The following is a 15,169-nucleotide window of genomic DNA, read 5'->3' as shown; positions in this document are numbered from 1 at the left end:
ATGGATGGCTAAGTGAACAGATGGGAGGGTGAGTGGATACATGAGTGGGTGGGTGGACAGCTGGATGTGTGGGACGATGAATAATTGGACAGATGGTTGGCTGGTTGGACGGATAGGTAGATAGGCTGGTGGAGTGATGAATAGATGAGTGGGTGGATGGATGTGTAGATGAGTGGGTGGTTGGGTGGATCATATGACAAAATGAATGGATGAAAAATGATTGTGTGATTGCCACAAGAAAGCACAGCCTTCCCTGTGTGTAAACATAGCTACCTTGCAAAACTCTTAGTGACCAGGGTGGCTTGGATCTCCTCACAGACTTTTCTGATTTGATGCTTGCTCCACCCCACTGAGTGTCTTCTGGAGGCCAAGGTGGGAGGTGGAAGAGGATGGCCACGGAGATCAGAGCTCGGGGCAGACAGCGTGCCATTGGACAAGAGGAGTACAACCTGTATAGCAGCATGAGCGAGGATGAGCTGGTCCAGATGGCCATTGAGCAGAGCCTGGCTGACAAGACTCGGGGCCCAACCACCACTGAGGCCGCTGTGTCCACACGTGTCAACCGCGAACCTGCGCATTTCTACCCGTGGACCAGGTGAGCAAGGGGAGGCCAGGTGGGGCGTCCATCAGGCACAGATCACAAACACTGTTAATCCAAGACCAAGTTATCCTGGTCTCTAAGATGCATTTTCACACTGTAATGACTTACATGTGTTATCTAAACTTACTGAGCTCTGAAGGTGCCAAGTGCCACCTTGGGTGCTGTACACACTTTGCCTCATTTTATCCTCTTAAGGACCTTCTAGGAGGCTCTATGTTATATTCCCATTTTACAGATGAGGAAACTGAAGCTCAGGGCTGAGTAACTAGTCCAAGGTCACACAGCTAGCAGACAGTGGTGCAGAGATTGGAGCTATCTGATTCCAGAGCCCATGGCTTGGCATTGTACCACTGGCTTTATGTTTGGATGCAAAGGAACTGATGTTCTGAATCTGGCCAGGGCTTCCAACCCTTTCTATGCCATCTCCCTGGCAAAACATGTCTGAGAAGCAATGACATCTACCCAGCAAAACCATACTGCCTCCTGTTCCAGCTCCCCATCTCAGCACGACCTCATCATCCCATTAGCAGGACCATCTACAGCAGTACCATGTCACAGCAGTAGAAATATGACACGGGCCACAACTGCAGTTCCACAGATGCAATTTTGAATTGTGTGACCTTGGGCAAGTTACTTAACCCCTCTGAACCTCAAACAATAATAGTAATAACAGCAGCAACAATAAACAGACTTTTTCCGAAGTCCAGAGCCAGTCGACACGGATGAAGGTCGGTGACGGTACATCTTGGCCCTGTGCCCTGATGAAACCTACCAGGGTGTTCCCCAAGTGACTTTGGCCCTTCCAAGGCTGGACCACTTCTGCCAGGAAGGCTGGGCAAAGGCCTGGGATGCCCATCACTCAGGAGCCCCCTCCCTAAAGGGGAAGGCAGGCAACCTCCTAGGGCAGCTGGAAGGAATATGAAGGCTCCAGGTTACTGAGTTGACCACAAGGACACCCCGTCCTGAGACCCAATCTGAAAAACAGAAGCCCAGGGCCAAAGACTCATGGTGGCTGATGCTCTAGAGACCCTGGTTCCTGTTTTGGCCAGTTCAGCCTTAGTCAGACCACAGTTTCCTCTTCCTCAGAGGGCTCAGATAGAGAAAAGAGCAAGTTCCCTCCAACCTGGCCTGCAGCACAAGCTGTACGTCCTGGGGCCTCTACAGCCTTCTCCCCAGTGTGGGAACCCCCTCCAGGAGTCCTGTAGACACTTGAAAACATTAGAACTGGGCCCTGACCTCCTCCTTCCTCTAGTGGTAAGGAAGTGGAGGCCCCATGTGGGGTGTAAACATTGATCCTGAGAAAGAAAGCTCTCACGCAGCAGGGAAAGGACTTATCCAAGGCCATGCGGACCTCACCCAAGACCCAGGCACAGTCATGCAGGGCAGGAGGGTTCAACCTGCATCTCCTCACTCTTGACGTGACCTGAAACCTCCTAGGCTCTGTTCTGCCCTTTCATCTCTGAAAGGAGGCTGGGTTGGGCCCTGCTAGGGAAGCGAATCCCTTTCATGTGATTGTTAATCAAATTCTCTTCCTCCACATGCCCAGCCCACAGGCGTTCACTTGACCCTGACAAAAGCCACGCAAGGTGGATGTTTCTGTGCCCATTTTACGTATGACAAAACACGCACCCAGCAGGGCCAGGAACTGAACCAAGGTCTGTCCCACCCTGAAGTTCAGACACTTGACCAGCTCTGTTGATTCTGCAAAAGCCTCTCCCTCCTCCACCTTGGAGAGACTTCTCCCCACAGAGATTCAGGGTCCCCCAAACGAGAGACACACGGATTTGTGCTCACACTCAGACATGGTGTTACAGTAAGTATGGGGCCCAATAGAGCCCTTGTCCACTTTTATCCCCAAATATCATAGAGTTCATCTAAGTAGACCCACAGCAGGTTTAGAAAGCGGACATCACATATGTCCCCAGAGGCTCCACTTGGCCAGCTCCGCCTCATTTTTTTTTTTTTTTTTTTTTTTTTTGCTGTACACGGGCCTCTCACTGTTGTGGCCTCTCCTGTTGCGGAGCGCAGGCTCCGGACGCACAGGCTCAGCGGCCATGGCTCCCGGGCCCAGCCGCTCCGTGGCATGCGGGATCCTCCCAGACCGGGGCACGAACCCGTGTCCCCTGCATCGGCAGGCGGACTCTCAACCACTGCGCCACCAGGGAAGCCCCGCTCCGCCTCATTTGTGACCAGCCTCCCAGGTCAAGCAAGTTGCTCTCTTACTTTCCTGGCTGTTTCTTTCACTGCCCTGACTACAACAGTTTCTATGTATTTATTTCTGCCACTAACCGGTGAACTCCTTGAAGGCAGGGGCCTCAGCCGTCTTCCTTCCTGTGAGGCCTCGTGTCTAGCACACAGGGCCTGACCCGTGGCAACACCTCATAGCTCTCTGTGAATGGATGAATGGGTGAACGAGTGAGGAGGCGGCAGACTGGAGTGGAAACAGAAGTGGGTTGGGAGGTTCGGCTCCTTCTTCTGTCACCTACTGGCTGTGTGTCCTTAGGCAAGTTACCTGACTTTTCTGAGCCCCAGCAGCCTTATGCCTAAAATGGCAATAACCAAAACTTGCCCAGGCCTACTTTGCAGTATTCTTATGAAAAGCTAATCAGATGAGGTGGGTGCTCTCCCACATCCTGCAGCCTGAACAACTTCTCCCCACTTCCTCCCTGAGGACCCTGAGTGCCCATCTCAAGGCTGCCTCTGTATCGTGGACAAGCTTTTGTGTCACCCTAGGAAGGCATTGCCCGGCCTCCTGAGAGCGTCCCCAGTGACACTGTGTGACCTCCTTGGGGACAGGGAACAGATATTACTCACTTTTGTCTCCTCAGTACCTGGCAAAGAGCCTGGATCACTGTAGATGCCCAATGAATGTTTTTAGGCAAATCAATGCATTTTTTAAAAAATATTTATTTATTTGGCTGTGCCGGGTCTTAGTTGCTGTGTGCGGGATCTAGTTCCCTGACCAGGGATCGAAGCCGGGCCCCCTGCATTGGGAGCGCGGAGTCTTAACTGCTGGACCACCAGGGAAGTCCCTGCATTTTGAATCCAATAAAATTCTCCAGAAATATAATTTATTGTCATCAGCTTGTGACCAAAATGGCAAACGTGGACGTAAAGGTCAAGCGGGTCTTTGGGATCCTAGAAATGAAAGTCAGCTCAGCATCCCAGAGAAAATATAATATTCCCTTTTAAAGTCATTTTCCAATTTGTTCCTCTCCCACCACAAGGTAAGGGGTGAAGTTTGAACATGTATGAGGATCATTTTCCAAGCCTTGGCCCGCTGAGGGCCCCCTGAAAGGCAGACCAACGTCCCATCCAGTGGAGAAGTAGGGTTCGTGCACTCATGAAACAGGGAGCCCAAGGGTACCAAAATAGCAGTCCGAGTGGGTCCAGGAAGCTGAGTCTTCCAGTCTTTAAACTTCTGCATTTTATTTAAGGTTAAATTTCTAAGAAGAAAAAGGAAGAAAGCATGAAGCAGGAACTTGCTTGGGCTGACGTGTGCACAGCTGCAAACAATTCAAATAAGCCACCTACACTTACTGTACACTTACCATGTGCCAGGTGCCTTCCCTGCACCTGGATGTGTATCAGGCCTGTTTCCTGTTCTCCTTAAGCTTTCAGTCTAATGAGGGCAAAGGCCCAGAGGTACATAATCATCCAACAGGATGGATGCAGCAAAGAGCCTTGCTTCAGTGTCAGAGGGACACAGGAAGGGTTGATCTACTTCTTAGTCAAGGAGGTGGGCTTTGCAGGATTAATAGGAGTTTGCCAAACAGGCTAGAGGAAGCAAACCTCTTTGAGCCTCAGTTTCCTCATCTGCAAAAGGGAGCCAATTTCATCTCCTTCACAAAGTGGACTAGAGGAAGAAATGAGATGACCTGTGCCGTGTGCCTATCATAAGACTTGGTACAAAGCAAGTTCTCAGTGAATCTTAGCCCTGGATGGGAAGGCAGAAGTTGCTGCAGCTTGGAATCCATGTTCTCTACATGTGAGTCCTCTCTGGCCAGCCCAGAAAGGATGCATTGGCCAGTGGGTGAGGAGGAAACAGAACTCTCATGGGGGGAATGGACGTGGAGGGGGCAATCCTGTGTGAGCTCTTCCTCTCTCCAGCCAAGAGGGCAGGGGGCTGGTTCTCCAGGAATTTGAGGTCTTGGCATACAACCACACAGCACCAAGATTACCATACGGGACACTATCCCTACAAAGGCTTTTGTTTGCTTGTTTTGTTTCATTCATTTAAATTTATCAAGCGCCTACGGTGCCAGGCCCTGTACTCATGACACCTGTGCTCCACATAGGGTTCCTGTGAGGACCAGATGGGAGGACAGGTATAGGATGCTGCTCGGTGGCAGGCATGGGAGGACTCTTGTATCTGTCAGCTCCCTCTGCTATTAAGACGCCTGCTTGCCACCCGCATTCAGCCAGGTCCAGGCCAGTGTAACAGCCTTCCTGGGGCTGGCCTGGGCTTCTCATTAACTCAGACAGGGCCCACTGAGAAGTCAGGGGGCCTTGTCATCACAGCCCTGGTCCCCACTCTCACCGAGCCTGACCTGTGTCTGAAGCCGGGACCAGCTGGACTCCAGGACGGGGCTGTTGGGAGCTGGTGATGGTGACATACTACCGACCCCGACCTGCCCGCCCACACAAAGGACGTGGGGCCCTACCTGGGCCCCTTCCAGGGCATGACCTTTGCCCACATCCTGCCAGATTCCTCTCACCTCTGATGACTCAGCCCTAGTGGTTTTCTCTGCTGGGAATTTCCCTGCTCTGCACCTGTGGTCAAATGGGGCCTGTAGCCTTGATCAGAAAGAGCCCGGAACGCGGTCAGCGGCCTGGCTCCCCTCCCGGCTCTGAGCACTCATGCTGCTTGCCCCGAAAGCCTAGTTAACACGCTCGATTTCAGGGCGCCCAGGGCGAGTCCCCCTGCCTCTCTCCCAGCCCCTCCCTTGCGGCTCCGTGGTGGTATGTGTCCTCGCGCCCCGACCCCCAACCCCGTGAGCCTCTGAACACCTGAGGATCAACGAAAAGAAGTATGCCATTGACCTGCACCCCCAGGCCCTAGCACAGGCCGTGCAAGCAGCAGGAGCTGGGAAATTCTTGTTGAATGTTCCTCCTCTGCACGTGGGACCAATCCAGGGGGCGGGGAGGATAGAAAGGAGGCAAAGCCATGCCCCATCGTGAGGGAATGTCACCGTCGCCATCTCGCTGCCATCCCCACCAGCCTCACCATTCCATTGTTGCTGTTATTATTATACCATCAGAGATATGTCCTAATTTTAGGGTGGTGGGTAGGTTTTCATCAATGAGTTTTACCTGGCTAAAAACATTCTGACAACAAAAAGTGATGGGAGGCCACACATGGATCCATGATGAGAGTGACCGGGTCCCCAGGACCATGTAGAGATAGAGGCCCAGGGCTTTGTCATGACCACAGGGCTGGGGACTGCTCAGGTGGGCCTGGCCTCAGGCTGCTTCCATCTTGCCCAGCATCCTCTGCTTTTCAGGCCTGGGAGCAAGTGCAGATAATGACACTGAAACAGCAGCTCTCGGGGCTGGGGAAAAGGGGCCCTGGCAGGGCCAGTCTCTGCACCCCCGTCCCCAGGATGTGGTCTGAGATCTGTATGGCATCCTGAGTTTCCACATGAGTTCATTGCAGTGAAGGCTCCACGGCAACCACAGCAGCAGGGAAACCCCTGGTCTGTTCCTCCCTCCTCGTTCTGCAAACGAGGAAACTGAGACACAGAGAGGGGTGGGGGCTTGTTCCCAGTTTCAGGGCCTGTCGGCGTGGCGGCCTGAGAGCCAGAGAAGGGACAAAGGGGCGGGAGACACCAAGCCTCTGGAGGAGGGAGCACGTGTCGGAGCTCCGCGGCAGACAGGAGTCGACTCTGCAGCTGCGTGTGGCCCTGGGGCCGTTTCCTGCCTCTCGGAGCCTCAGTCTCCGAGTCTAGGAAAGGCAGTGGCATTGGCACCCGCTCTAGCATTCATGGCATCATGCTCGGCCTCGCTGCTCAGGAGCAGGTCGGGGAGAAGGAAGGTGGGAGGTGATGGCCGTGGCGCAGCAGGTGAAGGGGGCTGGCATCCTTCCCGTCTCTCTCTGCTCCCTCCTTTTCCCTGTGCCCCGGCCTGGCTGAGGGTGTCCACAAAATCTGCAGGGCCTCAGGGTCACAGTTCCAGCACCTCCGTGGCCCACGGGATGCTGGTCACCTGTAGCAACATCCTTCCCAATCCCGCAGGGGACCCCGCAGAGGGGCGCAGGAGACCAGGCTGGGTCCGCTGGGGTGTCTGTTGCACCAGGGTCCCCAACCCGCTGGAAAAGAGGCCAGCATGTCCTGTTCCCATCCCAGCTCCAACCAATCCAGATCTGTGCAGTGGCCACCACCCCTCCTTTCACCCCTCCCGTCCTCACAACAGCCCAGTGGGGTGGGAAAACTGAGACTCAGAGAGACGAAATAATGATGCAATGAATGGTGGACACGTGTGGGGCCCTGTGCCTGGCCCTCTGGTAAGCACTTTACACCATTCACGCACTCAGGCCTCACCAGACTAAGTCCCAGAGAAGATGCACCTGTTCGAGGTCACACAGCCAGGGAGTGCCAGAGCCTGGATTTGAACCCGTGTCACTCTGACTCCAAGCCCCGACTCCGATGAACTTCTTCGTGCATCCTTTTGCTCTACCCTTTGTACTGCTTGTTCCCGACCCCGGGAGAGCAGGACCCTCTAACGAGGAGCCAGTGAGGTGAGGGTGGGAGCACAGACCTGGCTTGGCGCCCCAGCTTTGCTCTCCTAGCCCCCCACCCCGGTGAATCTCTTGTCCATCCCTGTGGGGACCCAGCCTGGCCCGCCCTGGGACTGAGCCCCTTTCATCCTGGGACCTGCTGTTGACTCCTCCTCACATCCTCCTGGGTGAAGAATGTCACCTTGCTTCATATCTGCCTCCTGCGTGGTTGGCTGGGGAGGGGGACCTTCGGGGGTGGGGTGAGGTTAACCTCATTGTTGTCTTATATGGTCATTTAAATCTCCCAGGGCTTCCTCCAAGGGCCAAAAATAATCTGGAGACACAGCAGCTGTGTCCAGCGCACAGGGAGGACCCGGCCATCTGCTTTGGTTCAGAGCCCTGTGTCTGTCTGTCAGTCTCTCCCCCTCGCTCTCCCTCCATCCTCGTTCCTGTCTCCGCCATGACCTGCTTCTCATATGCAGAGTATTTTTCCCTCTTTCACTCCTGCCCTGCACCCTCCAGGTCCGCTGTGTCTCCTGAGAGCACCCCGACCTCAGCCCCCAAGGGCCTGTTCCAGGAGGTTATGCAGAAATACAACCGCAGCAAGTCCTTCCAGCTGGCGTAAGTCCCCCCGCCACCCACCGCGCGGCCCCCAGACCATCCAAGCTCATTCTCCTCCAAACTGGGGTTGGGGTGCAGGGATGGGAAGCAGTCCCACAGCCCCCAGGAAGAGGGGTACTCTGGAGGGACTCCCAGGAGCACCCCTCCCAGGTGTGTCCCCCTGAGACCCGGCAGCTCCTGCCGAGCTGGGCTCGGTGGTCGCAGGCTCCATCGTCCAGGAACTGCCAGCCAGGCTGAGCTTCTGATTAACCCCTCAGTTCCCCCAGAATGGGCCCTGCGTGCTGGAGTAGCCCCGTAGGGCTCTGAACCTGGGGACTCAGCGAGAGGGGGACTGGGGAGACGGCCCTAGTACTCCAGGGGCTCAGAGCTGAGGCCGATGAGCCAGCCCCCCATTCTGTCTCACTTTCCCGCATACCGTCACCGTGGGTCTATCTGAGCACACCCACGACGCCCACACCCACAAGTTTGTAGTTGCTTTGTTGCCTTTATTTATTAAGTGCCAGGTGCTAAAACCAAAAGATAATCCGAGCTGCAGGAAGGGCTCTGTTTGCCTGGCACCAGGGTGCTGGGCTAGGGGAGTCCTTGGAAAATAGCTCTGTGCTGTTTCCTTCTCTGCTCGACCCTAGAAGCAGCTAAAAGCAAAAAAGCGGTCCCATCACTGGAGCCCCTATTTCCTTGATCAGTTACATTGCGGGGAGGAGACAATTGGCCCATGTTTTGTTTCTTCTTCCCAGCCCTTTTCAAGCCCTGCCAGCCCTCTCTTCCTTGGTGCTGCAGGTAGGATTTTGACAGTCTGGAAAAGCGAGACCCACGTTCTGGTCTCAGTGCTGCTGCCACTTCCTGTGAGACTGCCCGTGAGTTGCTGGCCCTCTCTGAGTCTCCCTTCTCCGTAGAGAAGGTTGGAGAGGACAGGGTGGCCTCCAGGGTCCTGTCCAGCTCCTCGGTCTCTGAAGGTCTGATACCCGCAGCAGTTCCCCCCAGCCCTGGGGCGGGCACTTTGGCTGAGCTCATACAGAAGCTGGCGGTGTGTGTGTCTGAGCGCTCCAGGGTCCTTGCACCACAGCTGGACGAGGCCCAAGCTGAGCGGTGGGTCCTGAGAATGGTCTCATGACACCGCACACCCGCCAAAGCCACAAGAACAGCCAGCCCTCTTCCCTTCCACTTCAGCCGGGTCCCACAGGAGACCTTCCAGGAGAGACAGGACACCTACCCCACTGGGGCTTTTCCTGACACCAACCGGGGCTGCTCTGGCCGCTCGTAAGCGGAGCTCATCAAGGTGGCAGTGATGGCGTTGATGGGGCTTCAGGGCTTATCTGGTCAGTTACCCATCATCCTTGCTGGGTCTGTCCTTAACCGGCATCTGTGCTCTGAAGCTATTAATAACCAGAGAGGCTGAGCGTCAGGAGGAAGTGCCGCTCACGCTGGAGCGGGGAGCAGCTGAGAGGGTAAAGGGGCTGGCCCTGGAGACACTCTGGGCCTATCGTGGCCACTGACAGGGATGACGGCCCTGGGACAAGGCCTACCTCTGGTCTCACCTCCTCCATCAGGGAAATGGGACCACTTATGCAGCCCCTTCCCCAAGGGTGGACCCACAGCAGTCTGGCCTCCTCACTGACTCTCCAAGGATGGGGGAAGCCAGCTCAGTGCATGAATGAATGAATGAATGGATGGATGAACGAACGAACGAACGAAGTGTCTTGGATGAGCCAAGCTAAGAAGTTATCTTTCACATTAGCCCTGAAATCTTTCTGACATTCAGAAGTTTTAAATTGTGAAGGTGTCAAACATATTAATCCTTCAGGTACTTAAATCTTTCAGCAGCTGAAAGTTCTAGAGGTGAGAATAAGGGTCCGGAGAAAGGAAAGGGGTTGGGAAGACCCCAGAGAGGTGCTCACTGTACGGACTCCCCCTCTGAAGGGTCTGCGCCTTTGTCTCAGTGCAAACAGGCCCCGAAGGTGGAGGTGCTTGGTAAACTCTGGAGCGCTATGCTCAGGGAAGGAGTTTAATTATCACTAAAGCCTCCTGTGGAGTCAGTTATCCATCCCTTTGGGGGGCCGACACTGGAAGCCCGAATCCTCCTGGTAGAAATGGTCTTGGTATAGCAGATGCAGCCACTGAAAGCTGCAGGGACAGAGGGGTCCCCTAATTCTCTTTTGGCCACCAAGGAGCTGTTTAAAAGGGACCCTTGGTTTCCATCTGTGGAAGTGAATGAGCTGGCCATGTTTCTAGTAGAGTTTCTCAATGTGGTACCCAACTTGGAGATAAAGGTATGGAAACACTCCAGGCCCAGGGATGCTCACAGGGGGACGGAACACTGGCAAAGCCCGATCCAGAGCCCTCACATTTATCTTCATAGGCCAGTGTGTCCTCCAAATGCTCAAAGGAGGCCATTGCAAAGACTGTTTTGAAAGAGATATAAATACAATCCCCAAAGAAACAAGCAAAACTCTAACAGGGAAGAGGCTGTCTTTTTGGAAATAGAAGAGATGAAGGAGTGAAATAATTGTCGGGGTTCTTAAATTCTGAATCCTTCCTTCCTCTCTCCCTCCCTTCCTTTCATATTCGCTCTCTCTTTCTTTCAAGCCACAAGTATTTATTAAGTACCTATTATGGACCAGCCACTGCGCTGGGCCGTGGGAACCAAATCATAAGGGATAAAAGAAAGAAAGACACGGGCCCTGTGGTCTTGGAGCTCATAGTCCAGTGGGGGAGACAGACAGTGGGCAAACAATCAAAGACACGTAAAAGCCAGTGCTTAGCTGAGGGCTTAGGACCGGAGGCAGGGAGAAGCTGACCCGGACAGGCAGGCTGAGGAAGCCGTGATGGGGCTGAGTCGGAGAGGCCAAGGTCAGGGCCGAGGTCAGGGCAGAGTTCCCAGGGCATGCCCATGTGGGTTAGGAAAAATTATTCTCCTTATTGAGAGGACACGGCTGCAGGGGCTGAGCACCTGTCCCAGAGCAGCAGGGCCAAGCAGGACTGTGCGATCCCACAGTCAGCCCCACTCCTGGTCACCAGCAGGCCCTACTTTACTTCTGGGAGAAAGGCCACCTGGACCTGCCTCTGCCTGCCCCAGTCCTGAGGAATGACCTGCCCCTTGCTCTTACAGGCCTGTGGACCCTGTGCTAAAGGCCATCAAGGAAGGTGATGCAGAGGCCTTGAAGGCGATGATCAAGGCGGGGAAGAACCTTGCAGAGCCCAACAAGGAGGGCTGGCTGCCGCTGCACGAGGCGGCCTACTACGGCCAGCTGAGCTGCCTGAAGGCGCTGCATCAAGGTGAGGCGGTGGGCTCTGTGCGCAGCCACAGGTGGGAACGGGACACACGGGCAAGGGCACTTTCCTTGCGGAGTTTTGCCTCACCACAACCATGGTGAAGGGGGCAAGGCAAAGTTACCACCCCGCTTGCAGAGTTAAAGTCATCAAGTTGGAAGCAAGGAGTGCTTCCCTGCCCATCCCACCAGCGCTGCCCGGCCCATCCCGCCACCTCTCCAGGCCTCCCAGGACAGGAGGGCCTAATTCTTAGAAAAGGAATGAGGGAAGGCTGACTTGTGGGAGAGCCACTGCCAGCTTGTTCGAGAATGTTCCAGGGGCTGATTTGGTGTGGAAAATACCGCAGCTGTGCCTGTACCCTGCCAAGGCCGTCTCCAGCAGCTGTGAGACCCTGGGCAAATCATGCCTCCTCTCTGAGCCTCAGCTCTCCCCCAGGCCAGATATGGATGGGTAACACCTGCAGGCAGGAGTTACCTCTGCTCTCGAGAAGCCCGGACCCCAGGCAGCCCACCACACTCCAGGGCAGAAGCGACTACATAAGACGGACTTCTGGCAGTGGCTGGCGGGAGTGTAAGGGAAGGACAGGGTCATTCGGAGAAGGAGGGGGTTCGACCAGGGAAGGCTTCCCAGAGGAGGTGGCGTCTGAGCTAGATTAATATGACCGGGAAGCTGAAACAGCCCTGTGAAAGTGACTGAATCCAAGGCCAAGGGGATGAAGGCAGTGTGGATGGTCAATTCAGGTGGAGGCCACTCACATCTGTCCCTGGAACTGGGAGGAAATTGGGACCACCCCTGTGCTGGAGGGGGAGGTGGGTATCTTCCTCCTTTTGAATTTCCTGGTCTATCCTCCCCAGCATACCCGGCAGTCACTGACCAGCGCACCCTGCAGGAGGAAACGGCCCTTTACCTGGCGACATGCAGGGGACACCTGGACTGCCTCCAATTCCTGCTCCAGGCTGGGGCTGAGCCCGACATCTCCAACAAGGCCCGAGAGACACCACTCTACAAAGGTGAGCCCACTGGGGTGGGCTTCCCCGAGGGAGTGTCCAGAAACTAGGTGGGCAATGGGGAGGATTGCTTGCAAAGTGTACAACTCCCCAAGGGGGTCTACTTTGATGGTGCAGCCTCGTTCAGATGTATAACTTACATAGTTGAACCATTCATTTGTGCACATTTCCCAAATCCTCCCATGGGCCAGGCACGCTGAGAGCCCTGAGATGAAAAGATACTGTCTGTGCCCATGTGCTCTCCCCACCCGGTGGGCGTCGATTTGCAGATGATGTAATAGTCAGCTACTGGCGTTGAAGAGCTTGGCACAAGGCACCCGGGAACATTGGGGAGGGGCCCTGATGTGGAAGAGGGCATCGCAGGAGGGGGTCCCAGAGAGGAGCCTGAATGGGAGGGATTTACCAGCTGGACAAGCAAGGGGAACAGCATAGGCAAAAGCAAAGAGGCGTGAGAGGGAATCTGTACCTCCAGGATGTTTGAGAAAAGGAAACATTCCTGGCTTACTCAATACATCATCCAAGGACATTCACTGGCTGCCCTGGCAGTACCCAGGGTCAAAATCTGAATACTCATGACAGTTGGTATTTATTGAGTGCTTACTACGTACCAGGCTCTGATCTTTTTTCTAACCCTCATATCCATCCACGTACGAGGTAGGCAATGCTAGTATCCCATTTTACAGATGAGGCCCTAAGGCACAGAGAACTGACATGAGGCAGCCAGGATCACACAGCCAGCAAGGGCAGATCTGGGATCTAAACTCCGCGAGCTGGATGCCAGCACCACACTCTGAACTACTCCACGATTAAGTGTTTTAGTTCATGCCTATACGCTGAAGCAATCAGCTTCGGGTCTTGCAAAAATGATAGGACCTTTACACTTTGAAAAACTACAGAAATCTCCAATTTCCCCTGTGTCTGGTAGCCAGCACCTGGAACATTCCATAGGCAGCAGGAACCAGGTCCACTGCAGACCTGTGGTGGAAGTGTCTTCCCTAGAACTCATGTCCCCTGGGCACTGGAGCCATCACCTGGAGCCTCAGCTGACCCAGACAGAGTGCCCAATATGCTGGGTGACTCACAGCTGAAGCCTGGGCCTTGGTCCTGCATGAGCCCCACTGTGTGCCAAGCTCCACCCTAGAGCCTTCGTGTGCTACCTCACTCCCCCCTCCCATGGCATCCTCTCGGGAAGGTTCCGTTATCTGTGCTTTACAGGTGAGGAAACCAAGCCTGGGGTCCTGTTTGAAACACTACACAGGCAGCCCCCCTTCCTTCTCACCACCCCCTCCGACTGACTCAGAGAAGCTTCCAGGGATGGTTAATTTGGACAAGTGCTCAGCCTCCCGGGTAATAGCTCTGCCAGCGTTAAGGCTGCATTTAGGGCCTAGAGCAAGGTGAGGCTTATAAGGGAGGTTTGAGCAGGCTCAGAAGATAAATTTTAGCCCAAATTAAGTGAGTAGCTTTTGAGGAAGTGTTTTGAGCAGGACTATGGCACTGCCCTCCTCCTCCCCTTCTGGCCTCGTGGAGGACCGAAGCAGGTAACACTGGAAAGGGAGATGAGGTAGGGGCATTCCAGAACCTTCCAGGGGACAGAGACTCCAGAACTGACTACCTGGATTTGAATCCCAGTTCTGCCACTTACTACCTGTGTGACCTTGGGCAAGTCACTTAACTTCTCTGTGCCTCACTTTTCTCATCCGTGAAAGGGAATAACACTACATCCTTTAAGGGTGGTTGGGAGAACTAAATTAGTTAATTATGCGAAGTGCTTAGAATAGAGTGCCTGGCACATAACCAGTGCCAGATACATTTCAGCAAATATTAATTCTGATTAGTATTACTATTACTTTTAGTTGTATATCCTAGGTTTATGCAGAGACTGAAACTTAGTACAGATCCAGTAGATATTTGATGAGTGAATCCACTTATGGCTGATGAGTGAACGGGTAGGTGGACAAACGAATGAATGGAGTCTTGGCTGGCCAGGTCCTGCCGGGGCCCTGCTGACCATCTTGCTTCTCCCTGGGCACAGCCTGTGAGCGCAAGAACGTGGAGGCGGTGAGGATTCTGGTGCAGTACAACGCGGACACGAACCACCGCTGTAACCGAGGCTGGACGGCTCTGCACGAGTCTGTTGCTCGCAATGACCTGGAGGTCATGGAGATCCTGGTGAGCAGAGGTGCTAAGGTGGAAGCCAAGAATGCCTATGGCATCACCCCCTTGTTCGTGGCCGCCCAGAGTGGGCAGCTGGAGGCACTGAGGTTCCTGGCCAAACACGGTGAGTGCTAGGGTCCCTGGGTCATGGAGTTCCCAAGGGGCACAGCTGGGAAGGACCTCAGAGACCAACTCTAAGGGAAGGCAAGTTTAGGAGTCCTCTATGGATATACTCTGACGGAGTGATGCTATCTTCCGGGAGTACTGTGTTGAGAAGGATTCTGAGGCTGTTTCTAGGCTCAGCCGGAAATGTGTTGAGCTCCACCAGTGATCCCTGCAATTAGGTACAAACTTGGAGTGAATTGGCACACCTGCCGTATATTAGCCATCTCTAACCTAGCCCAACAACCTCATTTTACAAATGAGGAATCTGAGGCCCAGAAAGAGGAAGGGACTTATCTATCTATAATCACGTAGCAAATTAGTGACAGAACTAGCCAGAATATTAGTCTCCCGACACCCTAACCACTTCTCCTTCTATCATGGCCAGAAGGAACTTCAGACAACATTTAGGTCACCTCCTCACTTTATAGGTGATGAAACCAAGGACCAGAATGGGAAAATGATTTGTCCAAGGTCTCACGGAAAATGAGAACTGGGATTTGAACCCTGGTCTTTGCACTCTTTGCCTCTGAAAAATCTTTGTTCACTTAAGGGGACAAAATAAGATAATATTGCCTGAAATATCGTGTCCCAGTAACAGAAGACTCCAAGACTTTGGCAGACATTCTTTTGGTTAAAGAG

At 54.0% G+C, this 15,169-nt stretch overlaps 1 protein-coding gene across 1 annotated transcript in view; it reads left to right on the top strand.

Annotated features, from left to right (window-relative positions):
• Positions 1 to 389: 389 nt before the first annotated feature.
• ASB2 (ankyrin repeat and SOCS box containing 2) overlaps positions 390 to 15,169 on the top strand; it is a gene marked incomplete at both ends in the record, with an annotated part of 28,938 nt that continues 14,158 nt past the window's right edge. The window contains 5 exons of the mRNA XM_079699528.1: positions 390 to 595; positions 7,839 to 7,937; positions 11,044 to 11,210; positions 12,059 to 12,214; positions 14,244 to 14,489. Coding sequence (XP_079555654.1) covers positions 390 to 595; positions 7,839 to 7,937; positions 11,044 to 11,210; positions 12,059 to 12,214; positions 14,244 to 14,489 — 874 coding nt within the window. The remainder of the gene's footprint in view (positions 596 to 7,838; positions 7,938 to 11,043; positions 11,211 to 12,058; positions 12,215 to 14,243; positions 14,490 to 15,169) is intronic.

This window comes from Hyperoodon ampullatus, assembly GCF_949752795.1.
Source record: "Hyperoodon ampullatus genome assembly, chromosome: 3".
NCBI classification, from domain to species: domain Eukaryota; kingdom Metazoa; phylum Chordata; class Mammalia; order Artiodactyla; family Ziphiidae; genus Hyperoodon; species Hyperoodon ampullatus.
Note: the sequence above shows the minus strand (reverse complement) of the source record. Positions and strands in the feature narration are given on the sequence as shown.